Source organism: Haemaphysalis longicornis, unplaced genomic scaffold, assembly GCF_048455015.1.
Source record: "Haemaphysalis longicornis isolate Haplotype H1 unplaced genomic scaffold, Haemaphysalis longicornis Haplotype H1 scaffold_25, whole genome shotgun sequence".
NCBI classification, from domain to species: domain Eukaryota; kingdom Metazoa; phylum Arthropoda; class Arachnida; order Ixodida; family Ixodidae; genus Haemaphysalis; species Haemaphysalis longicornis.
Genome location: NW_027526314.1, coordinates 6,663,215 through 6,681,566, shown reverse-complemented (window position 1 = coordinate 6,681,566; position 18,352 = coordinate 6,663,215). Strand labels below are relative to the sequence as shown.

At 51.9% G+C, this 18,352-nt stretch overlaps 2 protein-coding genes across 2 annotated transcripts; one reads left to right on the top strand and one right to left on the bottom strand.

The window, feature by feature from the left end:
* Positions 1-1,103: 1,103 nt before the first annotated feature.
* Positions 1,104-4,238, bottom strand: LOC144172628 (uncharacterized). Its single transcript, XM_077701279.1, has 3 exons — positions 2,970-4,238; positions 1,959-2,129; positions 1,104-1,171 (listed from the first exon to the last, which is right to left on the bottom strand). The coding sequence occupies exons 1-3, from the start codon at positions 4,078-4,080 to the stop codon at positions 1,104-1,106; spliced, it is 1,350 nt and encodes a 449-aa protein (XP_077557405.1). The 5' UTR covers positions 4,081-4,238.
* Positions 4,239-8,023: 3,785 nt separating this feature from the next.
* LOC144172627 (THAP domain-containing protein 1-like) lies at positions 8,024-18,011 on the top strand. The gene is made up of 4 exons (XM_077701278.1): positions 8,024-8,229; positions 8,363-8,561; positions 9,289-9,596; positions 17,849-18,011. Exons 1-4 carry the CDS (start codon positions 8,159-8,161, stop codon positions 18,009-18,011), a joined length of 741 nt encoding a protein of 246 aa, XP_077557404.1. The 5' UTR covers positions 8,024-8,158.
* The last annotated feature ends 341 nt before the right edge of the window (positions 18,012-18,352 follow it).

The following is an 18,352-nucleotide window of genomic DNA, read 5'->3' as shown; positions in this document are numbered from 1 at the left end:
GGGTCGCTAACTACTGATGCCAGGGGCGCGCGAGCCCTCCGGCGGGTGAGCGCGCTCGTGGGCCTGCGTCACGCTGCTGCCGCTGGCACTGTGGCTTGCCACTACAGGGCTCCCCCCCAAGAGAGGAGCTGGTTCGACGCTCTGATGAACCCAACGTACATGATGGTCACGGTGGTGTGCAGCCACAGTGGGAAGACTCGTAGGGTTGATGTCGGCGGCAGTGACGTGTGCCGGCTTCAGGCGCTCTAGGGCTATGTTGTCGTGAGAGCCATTGATGTCGATGACATATGTTGACGAGTGTCGTTCTACCACTGGGAAAGGGCCAACGTAGTGTGGTTGCAAAGGGCGGCGCACGGGTCCGTACGGCACAAACACATGTGTTGCCTGTTCAAGGTCCGGAAGCACATAGGGTCCTCTGGGTTTTCGTTCCCGTGTAGGCTGCGGTCGAAGGTCCGCGAGGATCAATCTCAGAGATTTCACGTAGTCCGCGGTGGAAGATGCTTGGGACGGTACCTCGAACAGGTCGGCTGGTAGTCGAAGCTGGGTTCCAAAAACGAGTTCAGCCGAAGAACACGTCAGGTCAGTTTTGAAGGCGGTGCGTATGCCCAGAAGTGTGAGGGGCAAGCGCTGGACCCACTGTGTTGGGCAGTCGTGTGCAGTGAGCGCGGCCTTAAGTTGGCGGTGAAAGCGCTCGACGAGTCCATTTGTTTGTGGCCGGTACGCTGCCGTGCGCAAACGAGTCGTGCCGAGGAGGTGAAGGAGCTCGGCGAACAAAGCCGACTCGAACTGCCGTCCGCGGTCGGTGACGATGGATGATGGGCATCCGAAGCGCGCTACCCACGTCGACACGAATGCTGACGCTACTGTGGGCGCGGAGATGTCGGGTAGCGGTGTGGCTTCAGGCCAGCGTGTGAATCGGTCCACACAAGTCAGTAGGTAGCGGTAGCCTTGGCAAGGGGGCAAGGGACCGACGAGGTCGATGTGCACAACGGCGAAGCGCTCATCAGGTTGTAGGAATGTCTTTGCCGGCGGAACTGGGTACCGGTGAACCTTTGCGCGTTGGCATGGTGCACACGCGCGAACCCAGTCGCGAACATCAGCGTTCATTCGAGGCCAGACAAAATGAGCCGCGATGATTTTCTGCGTGGCACGAATCCCAGGATGGGCCATGCTGTGCAGGGCGTCGAAGAGCTCGCGACGGCAGGTTCTGGGTACGAATGGTCGTGGCTTTCCAGTCGACAAGTCGCAAACGAGCTGCTGTCCATCGAGTGTCACGTCTTCGAGCTGGAGCGCAGTTGGGGATGTGCGAAGACGCAGCAGCTCCTTGTCGTCTGCTTGGTCAGCAGCCAGCCGGCGGAGGTCGGGTGCAATTAAAAGCCGCGAAGTGGAGGCAATGGCGTCCACGCGGCTTAGAACATCCGCAGCTGTGTTGTCAACGCCACTGACATGCTTGATATCCGTCGTGTACTCGGACAGGTAGGCAAGCTGCCGCACTTCTCGTGGCGTGTAATGGGTGTCGGGCCGGCTGATGGCGTACGTCAAGGGTTTGTGGTCAGTGAAGATGGTGAACTTATGACCCGCAAGAAGATGTCGGAAGTGACGCACAGCCAGATACATTGCCAAAAGTTCACGCCCGAAGACACTGTACCGGGTCTGCGGTGGGGTTAGACGTTTTGAGAAGAAGGCCAAGGGCTGCCACGCGCCATTTACGTGCTGTTGGAGGACAGCTCCCACAGCAGAACTCGAGGCGTCCGTCATCAGCGCGAGTGGACGGCCTGGATTTGGGTGAGCGAGGAGAGCGGCGTTTGCCAGCGCACGTTTGATGGCATGAAAGGCTGCCTCAGCACTTGCGGTCCAGTCCAATTCAGTGGTGTAGCGCTTACCGGAAAGCAGGCGGTCGAGAGGCTCAAGCAGAGTGGCGCAGTTCCTGATAAAGCGACGGTAGAAGTTTACCAGACCCAGGAACTGGCGAAGCTTGGTGACCGACGTTGGAGTTGGGGAGTCAAGAATGTCCTGGACCTTGTTGGAGAGGGGCTGAATGCCTGTCGCATCCAGTCGATGTCCCAGAAAGTCGAGGGCGGGAACACCGAACTCGCTCTTCGCTGCGTTGATGACCACGCCATGGGCAGCTAAGCGTTCGAGGAGAATGCGGAGATGGTGCAGATGCTCCTCTAGGGACGTACTTGCTACCAGCAGATCGTCCACGTAAGCATAGACGAAGGGCAGTCCGCGCGTCACTGTATCGATGAAACGCTGAAACGTTTGGGCAGCGTTCCTGAGGCCGAACGGCATTCGGAGGAACTCGAAAAGGCCGAAAGGTGTTGTGATGGCCGTCTTGTATATGTCCTCCTCAGCGACGGGGATCTGGTGGTACGCCCGTACAAGGTCGATTTTTGAAAATATGGTGACACCGTGCAGACTGGCGGTGAAATCTTGTATGTTGGGAAGGGGGTACCGATCTGGGATGGTGGAGAGGTTCAAGAATCGGTAGTCGCCACAAGGTCGCCAGTCACCTTTTTTCTTGGGCACCATGTGCAAGGGTGATGCGTAGCGGCTGGAAGAAGGTCGGACGATGCCAAGTTCCAGCATGTGCTCGAACTCTGCACGGGCGATCTTGAGTCTGTCGGGAGCGAGACGTCGCGGGCGAAAGAAAACGGGTGGTCCGGTAGTGGTGATATGATGACGGACGTCGTGAGTCACAGGCTGAGTCCAGTCGGGTGGTGACGTGACGGTGGGGAACTCCTTTAGCAGGGCGGCAAATGGTTCTTCAGCAACTGTAGCGCAGGAAGGCGCTACGTCAGCAGCTGCTGTCGCTACGACGCCTTGAACTGAGAGGAGGGTCGTGGAGTCGAGAAGTCGCCGTCGGTTGACGTCGACTAGGAGGCCATGTTTGGTAAGAAAGTCAGCACCAAGGATGGCAGAGCGAACGTCCGCGACCGCAAAAATCCACCGAAACGTTCTGCGAAGACCCAGGTTCAAGGTCAGGGATCGCTGCGCGAACACGGGAATGCGCGTGCCGTTCACTGCCTGGAGGTAGAAGACTGCGCTGGAGTTGCGGTCGTGGCGTGCAGCTGGCAAGACGCTGACTTGCGCTCCCGTGTCGACGACAAACTTTTGTCCGGTGGTACGATCGACGATGTGAAACAGGCGACATTCTTCAATGGGGCCAGAACCGCTCGTCGCCGCTAGCGGTCTGCCGGGTCCGTTTCCCGTCCATGAGCATGGCAAGAGGCAGTGGCGAGCGTCTGCGCCGAAACGGCGGTGGTAGACGCATACACCGGGGGCTGATGTAGGGCTGCGTCCACGCACGGCTTCACGGCGTCGGGAAGATGAGCGGTCGCGTCGGCGTGACGGGCGAGCAGAATGTGTTGTGCTGTTTCGCCTCGTCGCCGCGACAACGAGTTGCTCCAGTCGTTCGCACAGGTGATCGACACTGGCAGGCGACGCAGACGCACCTTCGTCGGCAGGAGCTGGCGTCGTGCGAGGGGCGGGTGATGCTGGTGTCGCGGTCAGAGCAGCAGTAGGTGAAGCTGTGCTGGCTATTTCCATTACCTTGTCGGCCAGGCACGCGAGCGAAGGGAGATCCATGGATGGCGCTGTTGCGAGGGCCATTTGCACGTTCGCAGGCAGGCGTTGCAGAAAGAGCTCGCGCAGCAATGCGCCGTCCATGGCTTGGGCACGTGAGCCGAGGAGTTGGGTCATGCGCCGTAGGAGTTGGCTAGGTCTGCGGTCGCCAAGCTCTTCGGTGTAAAATAGCTGCTGTAGGCACGTGCGCTCAGATGGTGCTGTGCGTTCGAGTAGCACTGCTTTGAGCTGGTCGTAGGCCGTTGCAGGTGGGTTGCGTATGAAGGAGGCAAGAATGTCCGCAACCTCTTCCGCAGCAGTCGCTGGCAGAGCTCTCACGACGTAGTGGAACTTGCGTTCTTGGGAGGTGATGCCAGACAGCGCGAACTGTGACTCGGCCTGGAGGAACCAGATGGTCGGGTTGTGTTCCCAATACGGTGGCAAGTGGATAGCCAGGGCGGCGATCTCGTTGCCGGCTGCTTGCGGTGCTCGCTGGTTCTGGTCGTTGCTGGACATGGCTCTACAACTTCGCTGGGAGGGATATCACGTCCGGGTCACCAACTGTAGAGCGCATGCCACGGAGGCGTTGAAACAGAGACGACCAGACCACGTAGCAAGGCCGGTTTCTTCCGAACGCCGTGGGGTCTCTAACTACTGATGCCAGGGGCGCGCGAGCCCTCCGGCGGGTGAGCGCGCTCGTGGGCCTGCGTCACGCTGCTGCCGCTGGCACTGTGGCTTGCCACTACAATATATATATATATATATATATATATATATATATATATATATATATATATATATATATATATCAAGGTTGCAGTCGTCATTGCCAGTGCTGTTCGGCTTTTTTCGAAATATTTAATAGGGCCGAATGACGTGTGCTTGTCACGTTTCTTTGATTCATTGATAAATAAGCGAAAATATAAGTCGAGAAAAAATCCGCCGTTTTTCAGGGAGCGGGACTCGAACCCACATCTCCGCATAACCGGTGCGGTGCGTTCGCCATTACGCTATCCCCACAGCGGCTTCTCTCTCGACTTTAAAGCGGGGGTTTATATTTACAAGAGCTCTGAGGCCGGTCAACTAGCGCCGCCCCTCGACTACCGCGGGAGACGTAGAACGTCTCCCGCGGCGGATTTTTTCTCGACTTATATTTTCGCTTATTTATCAATGAATCAAAGAAACGTGACAAGCACACGTCATTCGGCCCTATTAAATATTTCAAAAAATCCGAATAGCACTGGCAATAACGACTGCAACCTTGATATGTATACTTACCGAGTCCCCTCGTCCCGTATCTCTCTGTTCTGCTACATGCATTACGAGGCACTGGCTCCAGCAGTTCGGATGTGCCAATTGCTAACCCCGACCTCCGACCACGTTCTACGTGGCGGCCGCTGGGAAAGAAGACGTTCTACGTCTCCCGCGGTAGTCGAGGGGCGGCGCTAGTTGACCGGCCTCAGAGCTCTTGTAAATATAAACCCCCGATTTAAAGTCGAGAGAGAAGCCGCTGTGGGGATAGCGTAATGGCGAACGCACCGCACCGGTTATGCGGAAATGTGGGTTCGAGTCCCGCTCCCGGAAAAACGGCGGATTTTTTCTCGACTTATATTTTCGCTTATTTATCAATGAATCAAAGAAACGTGACAGGCACACGTCATTCGGCCCTATTAAATATTTCGAAAAAAGCCGAATAGCACTGGCAATGACGACTGCAACCTTGATATGTATCTTTACCGAGTCCCCTCGTCCTGTATCTCTCTGTTCTGCGATATATATATATATATATATATATATATATATATATATATATATATAAAGCGAATCAGAATAGGAAATGAGGGGCTCGTTGAAAATAAGACAGAAATAAGGGTAGGCAGCCAAGAAAACCTCGGAATGCAAAGGGGAGGATATGGTAGGTCATGAAAACAGATAAAGAATTTGGAAAGAAAGAAAGTGGAGAAAAAATGCCCGCTAGGGGGACCCATTTTGTCTCCACTTTCTTTCTTTCCAAATTCTTTATGTTTCCATGACCTACCATATCCTCCCCTTTGCAATAAGAGATTTTCTTGACTGCCTACCCTTATTTCTGTCTTATTTTCAACGAGCCCCTCATTTCCTATTCTGATTCGCTACATGCATAGCGAGGGCCTCTGTTCTGGCAGTCTTGGTGCCATGGGGAGCTTAAGAGGGTTCAACGCTGGCCGACCACTCTCGACATGCCGGAGACCCTTGAGTCACGGCCCGGAAGTTAAAAAGAAGGTCCCCTTCACGCCGAGAAGTCGGAGTGGCGCTGGTCACCACCCCCAAGCACAGGAAAAAAATTACATTGACATAAATACCCCAGAAAGTGGAGGGGAAAAATAGCCCCGCCGGTAGCGTAGTGGTTATCGCACCAGACCGGTATTCTGGAGGTCGTGGGTTCGAATGCCACCCTGCGGGCATTTTTTCTCCGCTTTATTTCTTTCCAAATTCTTTATCTGTTTCCATGACCTACCATATCCTCCCCTCTGCATTCCGAGGTTTTCTTGACTCATCATCGTCATCATCATCACCACCAGCCTATCTACGCCCACTGCAGGGCAACGGCCTCTCCCATTATTCTCCAATTACCCCGGTCCTGTGCCAACTGTGACCAATTTATCCCCGGAAACTTCTTGATCTCATCTGCCCATCTAACTTACTGCCGCCTCCTGCAGCGCTTGCCTTCTATAGGGATCCACTCTGTTACCCTTAATGACCAACGCTTATCTTGCGTTCGCCTTACATGGCCTGCCCACGTCCATTTCTTCTTCTTAATCTCTACTAATATGTCCTTAGCACGCGTTTGTTCTCTGACCCAGTCCGCTCTCTTCTTGTCCCTTAATGTTACACGTATTATTTTCCGCTCCATTGCCCGCTGAGTCGTTCTCAATTTAAGTTGAACCCTCTTAGTAAGCCTCCAAGCTTCTGCCCCGTAGGTGAGTACGGGTAAGATGCAGCTGTCATACACTTTCTTCTTCAGGGACAATGGTAGGCTGCTATTCATTATCTGAGAATGTCTGCCGTATGCACTCCACCCCATTCTGATCCTTCTAATTATGTCTGCCTCATGGTTGGAATCTGGGGTAACAACTTGGCCTAAGTAGATATATTGGCTTACCAATTCCACTGCCTCGCCCCCTATCCCAAACTGCGGTGCTGTCCCGAGGTTATTGACCTGTAGCGGCGACCTCGTCATCGAGAGCAAGAGCCACCATCATCATCATTGGCCGCTGCCGCCAGCGTCAGCAGCGCGTGGCCACGACACGCAGGACGAGCCACGCGCCACAGAACATCATGGCTTCCGCGCTGCTCGGCCGCACCCCACGGGCGCTCCCTGGATTCGCGGCCCATGTTGTCGTCCCCACGCAACTCTAAATAAATGTAGGCCCTGCCACACCGTCTCATCGGCCGCCTACATAATTGGTGACCAGGACGTCGGCAGCATGGAGCCCCACTTAGCTTGCTCTCTGCCGCCCTACCCGGCCTTCGAGCGACCCTACCCCGGAGCCTGGTTCTTGAAAATGGAAGCGCACTTCTTTATCCGCCGCATTGACTCACAGACCGAGCGCTACCGCATCACCACCACCCTGCTTCCGGCCGACCTACGCTGTGAGCCGCTAAAACATGGCGAGCGGCCCTACGACACCCTACAGGCCTACGTGATGGCGCGCCTCGGCTCGAGTCTTTCCCGCCACAAGGACGCTGCATCGCCCCCATCCACGGTTACCTCGCGCGACGTACCGCACGATGGAATGGGAACCGTGCTGACCGGCTTGCAACCTCCCTCACCCCTGAACACGACTCTCCTACCCAAAAGCGAAGAGACGTTCTACCACCACCAGGCTTTGCTGAACGTCATTCTACGGGCCACACCACGCCAGCTGCGCCCAGCCACTTGACTCCACCTGGTGACACCACTCCACTCAATTCAGCGGCATTGCCACCCCGCCCTCCGTTATACCCCAAGAACCCCGAAGTATGGCTCTGTCAGATGGAGTGCTTTTATGACTTGTACGGCGTCACAGCGCAGCAGGACCGTTACTTACTGATGTACGAGCTCCTACCATCCAGCTTCACCTCCACATTGCCGTAGCCTGGAGCCCAGTCCTACGACGAGCTCAGGACCATCCTCCTCGAGCGCTATGGTCGCTATCTAAAACCACCCGCACCAGACGCAGAGCCTCCTACCACCCCTGTCGAAGTCGTTCTGCCTCGCTGCATCATGCCGGCATCGACGATGCTGGCCCATGACGACACCACGCCCACTGCGACCACGCTCTACCACGTTGACGGCAGCTCAGTGGCAACGACAATGAACTGCACCTCACACTCTAGCAGTCCGTCGCCCAATGTATCTCCCAAGGAGGTTTAAATAAATTTGCTGGAGTGGCCGGGGCGCTCCTCAGCTGAAGCCACCCGGCGCCGACGGCGCCATCTTGCCATAGGCAGAAGGCAGAAGGTACGCCGGTACGCCTGGCCAACGTGCACCTGGCCTCGTTCGTGCGGGCGCTGCATTTGCTTCTGCGGAGATGAAAAACGTGTGTTCGCGAGTGTGACGCAAATAGCGGAAATGGTGTCATCGTGCGTCGCCTACGGATGTACGAATAGAGCGAAGAAAGGATCGGGAATAACTTTTCATCTGTAAGTACCGAAGTTTGTTCAAAACAATACATGGTGTGTTCACCCACGGCTGCTCGTTGTGGGCCCATTTTGGGGGCCTTGCTTCCGCTTCGTCCTTTGTTTTCTGGTATCACAGCTAGTTTTTCTTGTACAGATTCCCCAAAAATGCCGAGGTGCGAAACCAGTGGAAACAAGCGGTTCGTCGAGAGGGCTGGGAGCCGAAAGACGGAGACCAGTTGTGTTCCGTCCATTTCACCCCGGAATGCTTCGACCGAACAGGACAAACAGTTCGGCTGCGACATGGAAGCTTGCCGACAGTGTTTCCAGAGTTCCCAAAACACCTGCAAAAGCCAGTAAGAGTCATTTCCTAGTCCGCAGTGTAGCGGTATTAAATGTCTCTGCTTCAAATTGGCTCGTGCAATGTGCGTTGTGCGCGTTTTCGTCACTCGTAAACGTAATGTTTGTTGCTCTCGTATGAATTCTTGACGTCGATGGTGGCAGTAATATTTCGCGCCACAAAGCTTCGCGATAGCGAAGTCGCACACAAATGCTCTGATTGATTGATTGTGGGGTTTAACGCGCCGAAATTAACTACTCAGGTTATGAGGCGCGCCGTAGTGAAGGGCTCCGGATTGATTTTGAGCACGGGGACCTTTAACATGCGCCAAAATCTCGAACACACGCGCGTTGTCGGAAAAGCGGCCGCCGCGGCCGGGAATCGAACCCGCGACCTTTGCTCAGCAGCAGAACGCCTTAGCCATTTAGCCACCGCGGCGGGTTCAAACGCTCTCACAGTCTACCTCAAAATAACCTAACTGCCTTCCACTCAGCTGTAAAGCTGTTAGGACATATACAAGCAACGTGGCATGTGATATCAGAATGATTATAACTCATACATAACTCGATTCATTGCGTAGCAAGCAAGATTCCTCGCTGGGAATGTTAAGTGTTCTTTTATGTATGCAGCTTATTTTGCGCGACAATGTTTTTCTAGAGGTTTTGAGTAGATACTCCATTAGTGTTTACAGTTGGCTCGTTCGGCATGCAGAAGTAGTAAATGCACTGGTTTTTTAATTACAGGTGAAAAGGAAGCGCCCTCCACCAACTCCTCGGGATCCTCCCGCCACTGGATGCATTGAAGTTGTGTGTGCTGAACAAGAAGGGGAAGATGGTGCCACGGCTTCACCAACTAAAGAGCACTACAAGAAATTGCTCCACGCATCGACTCAAAAAGTGACTCACCTTCAGAAGAAAGTTAAAATTTTGCAGCAAAACAAGCGAAGGCTCAGCCGAAGAAACGAGGTGGCCGAAGAAATAATGAAAAAACTCAAGGAGAAAAAGCTCCTGTCCGAGGAGGGGGTAGAAGTTTTGGAGGCTTCATCGCGAATGTGTGCGCCTTGGCTATGTACGTTTCTGCCTATGCCAAGATGGCCGCCGCCCGCTCGGACTGGCTTCACCCCTTAGCAGTGGCGCGCATAGGAGGCCTCCACTCCAGCAATCTTTATATAACCTCCTTGGTATCTCCGCTGCCTCCCCGAAGCACTCGAGCCCCGGGCTGGCCTCTGAAGAAACCTGGTTTGCCACCTTTTATGCAACCGGCTCCTGTGGACCCAAGCGCGATTTCGACAACCACCACGCCATGTTCGTCCACGCGCCGAGATTCTTCAGTCGAAGACGCTGCCGTGCCACGCATTTCAACCATCTGTGTTGTGGCTGACGCGTCCACTACTGTTACTCGGCCGTCGCCGCAAATCACGCACGAGACGCAAACTGTTGTACTCGTTACCAACGGTGACGAAAACCCGTTCTTCTACGAGCTTTTGCCACAGCTCCGCACGACCGACCGTTACTACAACGCTGAAATCAAGGAAGGCGGTACTGACATTTCCCAACCAGCAATCTTATGCACCGTCAAGCTTAAACGGCGCCGCCGACGTCGTCTGCCATGGGCACCTGCCAGTAACCCGAGCGGAGTTCTCAGGAAGAAAAGAACTCGGCGCCTTGGAGATAATCTAACGCGTCGTCGATGCGTGGCAACGGGCAAATGTCTTTCCGGGTGGCGTATTTCCAAACCATATCCCGTAGGGGCCCAGGCCGACCGCACCCCCTAAGCAGGGGCGCAGCGGATAAGGTTAAAAAATTGCAATTTTTTAACCTCCTTGGGCGCAGCACCGTGACGTCTCTACCTATATGCGCGCGACTTCATGCGAGGTGGATTTTTTCTTTTTTCCCCCTCCCCTCGTTTCGGCTGCTTTGCGGGTGGCCGATGGTTTCGCTCCGCGGGCAACTTGTGTTGTACTATTTATATTTTCATTTCTGCTATTTTTTGTTTATACATTTGTGTACTTTTTTGCGTGTGTGTGGCTTACAGTTGAGGCAATGTTGGCGAATTAAAAGGCCAGACACTACAGAAATATATATATGCTGTAGCTAAAAATGCGTCGCAGGAAAGAGACACAAACTGCTCATCTATACCCATCAGCGGATCTCTAAAAGTGACAATTTTTTGCCGCTATTTGGACTCCGAGATCACTATCGTAAAAATAGTGCGCCAAGGAAATAACTTTTTTACTTAGTTTTATCTCTGCTGCGACTACCGTGACTTCAAGCTCACGGGCAACTACTCATTAGTCCCAGCGAAAAGAATATACGTATCTGAGTGAGTGTAACACTGCATTAAATGAGAGGCCATGGGGCCCTGGGGGAGCAAGGATGAGGAGAAAAGGGGAAGGTCACAACTCGCACAATGAACACAGTTGCAGTCTTGGGGTCCTAATCGCAAAATGAACACATTAAAGTCAGTCAGTGGCAGCAAAACGCACAGTTCACACTTAAATGTACAGTTCACACTGTGGACAATGCGGTTCACACTGAAAACAGTGCACGCTGCAGACAGTTCAGTGAACATTGTATACCGAACGGGAAAGTCGGGCAGGCTGCTACACCAATTTGTAGTGTCTGTTTTCAAGGGCGTACTCGGTAATTGCTTCTAGTGCGGTGGGATCGTCACGGACCCAACTAACATGTTCCTGTTCAGTCGCAGGGGCGGGACCTAGAGTTAAAAGCTGGTGGCGATTACGGTCGAATAATGGACAGAGCCAAATTAAATGGTAACGATTTGGTGTGCCTTCCCGATTACAGGGGGGGGGGGGGGGGGGGCATCAGCGCCATTCGGATCCTGCTGGAGCTGTCTATTTATAAATAACGTATCTTATGCAGCAAAATCTCTGTCTGCATGAAGCACAAATTGTTAAAAATAACTAATCGACATTGGCAACAGCGTGAGTGGTAGCACGCATGATTACTGATATTAAACTCGGCCTGGTGGGTTCAGTGAAGAGACTGTGGTCAATAGCCCTGTACAGAAGACATATATCAAACTCCTCGAGTACTTCAGTTGCTGTACAATCCAACTATTACTTAGCCCTTGGTTGGTATATATTTTCGATATTGTTTCCCTAAATTGTTATGACCAGCAGTGTAAATTATGCAGAATTCATGACCGAGTGTAAAACGTGTACGTTTGAGCTGGTGTCTTTCTTATCAATGTATCACCCTTGCAAGAACGATTCACACCTTCCATTGCTGTTAACAAAATGTCAATGTTTTCCTTAGTGGCACTGTTCCTGATAAAGAATAATGCAATGAAGTTAATGTTAACGAAATTCAATGTAATAGTGCTTATGAAAGTGCCAAAATGTAGCAGCTCATGCAGCTGTAATATTTCGCAAGAGTAGGACAGTTTGTAAATGTAGTCATGGGTAATTGGCTGCCTTTATTGTAATCCTTACCTGCAGCACCGACTCGCGTTTTGAGCTGTGTATATAGTGAAAGAGCACCCAACTCAATTGTATACCCTTCCGTGTGCTGTAGAATGAGCTTTCAATGAGGGTGTTTGCTTTCCGGACCATGTATAATTGCCACATGCGTGTGAAAGCGTCCATCCGCGCGCGCGCACTTCGAGCACCGAGTCGAGCGCTTATTTAGGAGCACGATCGGAGGTCAGCGTCAACTTGCAGGTGCGCAAGAAGAGCGCGGAGAGATCAGGGGCTCAGGTGCAAAAGGTTAGCTTCTACAACATGAGCGTCAGCTTCCCCAGCGCCGCAGGCCAGCCCCGCCCACGGAGCGAAACCATCGGCCGCCTGCCAAGCAGTCGAAACGAGGGGAGGGGGAAAAAAAGAAAAAATCCACCTCGCATGAAGTCGCCCACATATAGGTAGAGACGTCACGGTGCTGCGTCCAAGGAGGTTAAAAAATTGCAATTTTTTAATCTCTTTGGCTGCGCCCCTGGTTGGGGGGTGTGGTCGGCCTGGGCCCCTACGGGATATGGTTTGGGAATACGCTTCCGGGTGATCTTCTTCAGTCTTCGATAATCGACACAAAAACGAACAGGCCCATCTTTCATCATCATCATCATCATTTAATTACTCTTAAAGGCCCTGTCTGGGGCATTACAAAAGGGGGGGGGGCAGAAACGTGAGCTTCCGATGGTCATGATAAAACAAGAGGAAAACACAGGGGCAATATCAAAGCCCCGTAAACACGAGAACAGCAAGAACAATAAGACTACATAAACACCACAACAGCAATAACAGGAGGATTGCACAAATGGGGGGAAGCGAAAAACATGAAAGCGTATACATGTTCGGAGAAACAAAAGAAAAAACATGAAAGGAGGAAAAACAAATGGAACACCAAAGAGAAAGATCGGGCAACATGTAAAGCTGGGAAGCCGTTTGGGGGGAGAAAGAAGAAGGGAAGAATCCCAGCAGCCGTTTGACTGCATGGGGTAACAATGACTTAAGAAAAATAAAACGAGGTAACAATGGGGTAACAGTGGCTTAAGAAAAATAAACGAGGGAGAAAATGCAACAGATTTAACATCACTCATGAAAAGGTGAGCCAGAAGTATGGAGGGCACACAAGCACAGTTGGCGCACAACAGGCTTGTAGTGATCCCTTCAGTAGTTTGAGCACATGTAGTCACAAGAGGAAATAAGGAGGACACGACACATGGGGCGCCAATAGGAGGAGGATGTGTTAACAAGAATCAGGTTAGCGCATGAGGTAACATCGATAAAAAAAAGAGCAAGGAGAACACCATACATGGAAACTATACACTAACATCTGGGTGTGGTCGTACTACATGCTGTTCGGACATTGGGTCTAGTTGTATACGTGTACTGTTAATGACATCTTGAATTTGTTAGGGTCGCGTTCAGTTGCTCTGGATTCAGGCAGGTTATTCCACTCCTCTATGGCGATAGGAAGAAAAGATTTGTTGAACGCATTTGTGGAGCCATACAGGCGCTGCTTGCTCAATGAGTTATGTAGGCGGCGTGAGGTGCGCAGTGGGGGTAGCAATAATGAAGTGTGCATGTCGGGAAATGTGTAATATAGTTTATGAAAAAGACAGAGCCTTGCTATTTTCTGCCTAGAAACAAGTGTGGGGAGACCGAGGGACGACTTTATAGCTGAGATGCTCGAAGGAAAGCCGTACGTAGAACAAATAAAACGGGCCGCACGATTTTGAATAGACTCCAGAAAATTTATCAAATAAGTTTGATGGGGGTTCCAAATTGCTGAAGCATAATCAAGCTTTACCCGTTCAAAGGTAGTGTATGCCAATTGGCGGACTCGAACAGGTGAGCATGATAGCGATCTCCGGATGTACCCGAGGATCTTAGAGGCATCGGCTGCAAGTTTTTGGATGTGGTCAGACCAGGTTAGTTTGCTGTTTAAAAGTACACCGAGGTACCAGTAGGTCTCCACCCTTGATACGTCAGTTAAGGTAACCGAGTATGTAAAGCGATCGGGAGAGTGTTTGCGGGTGACGTGCATGGATTTACACTTCGAAACGTTTAGTTGCATCATCCATAGCGAGCACCAGTTTTCTAAGTGGATTAGGTCGTTTAGGAGAAGGAGCTGATCATTTTTACTAGAAATTTTCCTGTACAGAACACAGTCGTCTGCGAAAACCCGGATGGAGGAGAAGATGCCTGACGGTAAATCCTTAATGTAGATTAAAAATAAAAGGGGGCCGAGGACTGAGCCTTGCGGCACCCCAGACGTTACCGTGGTTGTGCGCGACTGACGTCCGGCGACGGTAGTGAACTGGGAGCGATCTGTTAAAAAGCATCTAATCCACGATAATATGAGCGGGTGCAGGCAAAGGCAAGAGAGTTTACTAATGAGTCTTTGGTGAGGGACACGGACGAAAGCTTTGGAAAAGTCAATAAAGATGACGTCTGTTTGAAAAGAAGAATCTAGATTGAGGTTGAGGTCTGTAGTGAGATGGAAAAGCTGGGTTTCACATGAAAAATCCCTGCTGAACCCGTGCTGGTTGTGAAAGAAGAAATTGTTATTGTCCAGGTGAGCAGCGGTATGGGAATAAATTATGTGCTCTAGTAGCTTGCATGCGATGCAGGTTAGCGCGATGGGGCGATAGTTGGATGGGTCGCATTTATGGCCGGATTTGAAGACTGGTGTAACTTTGCTCAGTTTCCAATCGTCCGGATTGGTGCCTTCAGAAATAGACTGGGTGAAAATAATTTGGAGAAAGCGGCTCGATGCTGTGTTGGTAGCCTTTAATATCATTGCTGGAATATTGTCCGGACCGGGAGCACTAGAGGACTGCAGGTTGTTGATGAGTTTTATGGTACCCTCTGTAGTTATTTCAATGGGAGGCATCTCGCTATGGTCCGAGCGTCGTAAAGTGGGGGTATCGTGGCTAGGTTCGCAAGTGAATACAAATGTGAAATAGGAGTTAAGGACATTAGGACACTGATCCTTCGGGGTTGGCGAGCCGTCCGAGTCAACGAGAGGGATGCTGTTGGAGTGGGCGTTTTTCGTGCCAAGTAATCTCCAAAACTTCTTCGGTTTCGTGCGTAGGATATCCCAGAGGTCACTGTGGAAGTATTTCTTTTTAGAGCGCCAGAGCATTGCAGTGTATTCGTGTAAGTTGTGAAGATATTTTTCCCATTTAGAGGGAGAGGGAGATTTCTTTGCCTCCTGGAATAGGCGTTTTTTCTTACGTGATAATTTTCTTATGGTATTAGAGTTCCAGGGGCTATCCGCATCACCGCGAATGCAGACGAGGGGGACGTGGCGGTCGACTAGGGTTAAGATTTTATTTTTAAACAACAGCCAGTTTTCATTCACCGATCTGGTAAACGCACTCTGGTTGAATGCGAGGTAGAATTGATCAAGTTCTTCGTTAATAAGAGAGAATTCAGCTTTATTGTAGTCACGGATGTACTTATTAAGAGGTTGGCGCCTTGGTATGTGACTCGAAATGTTGAATAGTACAACGCTAGGATCGCTTAGGCCGTTAGCACACGACACAGATTGGATAAGTTCCGGGTTTGAAGTGAGGATAAGGTCAAGCGTATTCAAACCTCTAGTTGGTTCATTGACTGATTGTGTAAAATTATAAAGAAGGGCAAATTCTAAGTCCCTAAGTCTAAGTCCCTAGACTGCTGTGTGTGGGCGGTGAAATTATTCCAGTCAATATCAGGGAAATTAAGATCTCCGCAAAGTATTAAGTTTGCCCGTGGGAAGCGGGTAACCAAATCGAGAACGACGGAGGAAATATCTTCAATGAAAGAACGGTCGCAGTCGGGGGCTCGGTAGCAGGCGATCAGGATGTTCGTGCATCTAGGGAGAGAGATACGGATGCAGAGAATTTCGTGTTCGCAGCTCGTAGTTAGGAGGTTGGATTCTATGCTGGATTTCACAAACACAAGAACGCCTCCACCTCTCCGACCAACCCTGTCGCGTCGGTACGTGGTAAACAACGAAGTGCAGTGAAGAAGCTCGTGATTTTCGACATCGGGGGTCAACCAGGATTCGGTGAAAACAGCGAGGTCTGTGCAGTTATCCTCAAGAAGGGCCTCCACAGCCTCCCTTTTCGGGAAAAAGCTGCGTACGTTTCTGAGGATGGCAGACATAGTATGAAACGTGGGGTTGTAGGTAGGAATAGTAGGACATGATGACTCTGGGGATCGCCGAGGTAAAGGCTTTGAGGCACTCTTGGACCGCTATGATTTCAGTTCAACGATGCGATCGGACTCGGCATTGTACATGAAATGTTTGTTGCCTATTGTGAGCCGATCAAATCGTATTTTGAAGGAAGCATTTGACTGATTGCCGCGTGCTCAAAGCTTCTTTCGGGCTAGTCGTGTGCGTTCAGAGAAATCCTCGCGAATAGAGAATGAAGTGCCCTTAAGTTTTTGTCCAGCTGAAAGAATTTTTGACTTGTCTTTGAAGTGCGTAAAGATAATGGGTCGATTTGTTCCGACCCGCCGCGGTGGCTCAGTGGCTAAGGCGTTGCGCTGCTGAGCACGAGGTCACGGGTTCGATTCCCGGCCGCGGCGGCCGCTTTTCTGATGGAGGCGAAAAGCAAAAACGCCCGTGTGTTCGAGATTTCGGCGCAGGTTAAGGATCCCCAGGTGGTCAAAATTAATCCGGAGCCCTCCACTACGGCGCGCCTCATCGCCTGCGTTGCGTCGGCGCGTTAAACCCTACAATCAATCAATCGATTTGTTCAGGGGCGAAAACGGCCTAGCCTGTGCGCGAGTTCAATATCAGGGCTATTAATGTTCAGCGAAAGATTTTTGGAGCAAAATGAGACAATCTTTCCCTCGGATTCGTCCCACGTTTCACCGTCGGCTGCCGGTAATCCAAAAAATATAAGGTTAGAACGACGGAGGCGGTTCTCAGAGTCGTCGCATTTTTCAGTTAGTACCTTAATTTCAGATGTTAGGTCGGATATAGTGTCGTTGGCGGTGGCAGAACTAGGCGAACCCCCCAACTGGTCAGTACAAGTTTTTTTGTCGAGGGCGTCCATGCGGAGAGAAAGGCGGGATACAGCTTGTTGCAAGTTGGTTGCGCGGAACGAATGCATGCGAGCTCGGAAAGAACAGAGGCCTGGGACCGCTCGATGAGGGAGATGGCATCCGCGAGAGATTCAAGAGTAACATTTTGGGGACCGGGGTTCAATTCAACGTCTCCTGAGAGAATTAGCAAGAAATAAACATTGAGGACATTTGCAGAGACAGAGAACAGTAAGTTGAGCAAGGATTTGCGGCAGGACTGTAGTGTGTCGGAGGGGCACGACACCGCGATCAAAAAGGGATCATTTGAACGCACGCAATAAGCAACGTGCTGGGGGTGACTGACCTGCGCCAAGAGATGCAGTGACAAGGCAGACTTCGTAGCGGTGTCGTGCCCCGTCTGGGTGCGGTGCAGTGGCTCCTTAAATAGGCTTGGTTGACCATGGCCGGTAATTGTTCGCGGGAGCCGGAGGGGTGAGCAGCCGACGAGGGGGAGAGCTTGTTGCTGAGCAGGACGCGCATTCTGGTCGACGGGCGGGTTATGGAATGTTGTCGTGTTGCAGCCTGCAGCCAGGGAGGCGTCGCGGGGCATCGGGGAAGGCGTAAAGCACCCGAGCAGGACGACCTGCGCCAAGAGATGCAGTGACATGACTGACCTCGTAGCGGTGTCGTGCCCAGAAGAACGACCGGTGAAGCCCACGGGCTGTTAGAAGGCCTAATGGCACCAGGCTGAAGCATTTCATCAACGTGCGTTTCCATCACGGAACGCTCTTTGGCTGAAACGCGGTGTGGTTGCTGCCTCAAAGGTGGATGAGAGCCAGTGTAAATGCGATGTGTGACGGTCTGCGTGCGGCCCAAGGAAGTGTGCTGGCAGTCGAAGGTGGATCGGAAACGGTGAAACAGGGTGAGCAGCTGGTTGCGCTGGATAGGGTGGAGGTAGCCGTCTACGGAGGGAACGAAGGCGGCTGAATCAGATGCATGGGGCTTGGCGAGCTGAGCGACAGAACGTGGGGTGCATCCGGGAAGTCGTTTATGAGACGAGTGTAAATAGCTTCGACGCGTCCAAGGGACTCGCCACATCGCCACAGTGCACGGCTAAGGGTGAAGGGGAGGTATTGCAAATGAAGATCATGCTAGCGCCATTTTGATATCAAGAATGGCATGGCGGAGAGGGGCGCCCTGGCGGCGCATAAACAGATTAGAGGGGGTAAACACAACAGTTGCGGCAGGCACCATATCACAAATTACTGGTATGATAACGGCAGTGGCTGGGGGGATTGTGGAGTCTTCGGCGGCGCACAGCTTAAAAG

Excerpts from the sequence above, each read along its gene's own strand:
- LOC144172628 (XM_077701279.1), bottom strand. The coding sequence starts at position 4,080 with ATGTCCAGCAACGACCAGAACCAGCGAGCACCGCAAGCAGCCGGCAAC. Across the intron at positions 2,130-2,969 it reads ATCCCTGACCTTGAACCTGG|CTGCCCATGGCGTGGTCATC; the intron begins GTCTTCGCAGAA and ends TCGAACGCTTAG. Across the intron at positions 1,172-1,958 it reads CAAGCTTCGCCAGTTCCTGG|CATGGCCCATCCTGGGATTC; the intron begins GTCTGGTAAACT and ends CGCCCTGCACAG.
- LOC144172627 (XM_077701278.1), top strand. The coding sequence starts at position 8,159 with ATGGTGTCATCGTGCGTCGCCTACGGATGTACGAATAGAGCGAAGAAA. Across the intron at positions 8,562-9,288 it reads CAAAACACCTGCAAAAGCCA|GTGAAAAGGAAGCGCCCTCC; the intron begins GTAAGAGTCATT and ends TTTTAATTACAG. Across the intron at positions 9,597-17,848 it reads TTGGAGGCTTCATCGCGAAT|GTGGATGAGAGCCAGTGTAA; the intron begins GTGTGCGCCTTG and ends GCTGCCTCAAAG.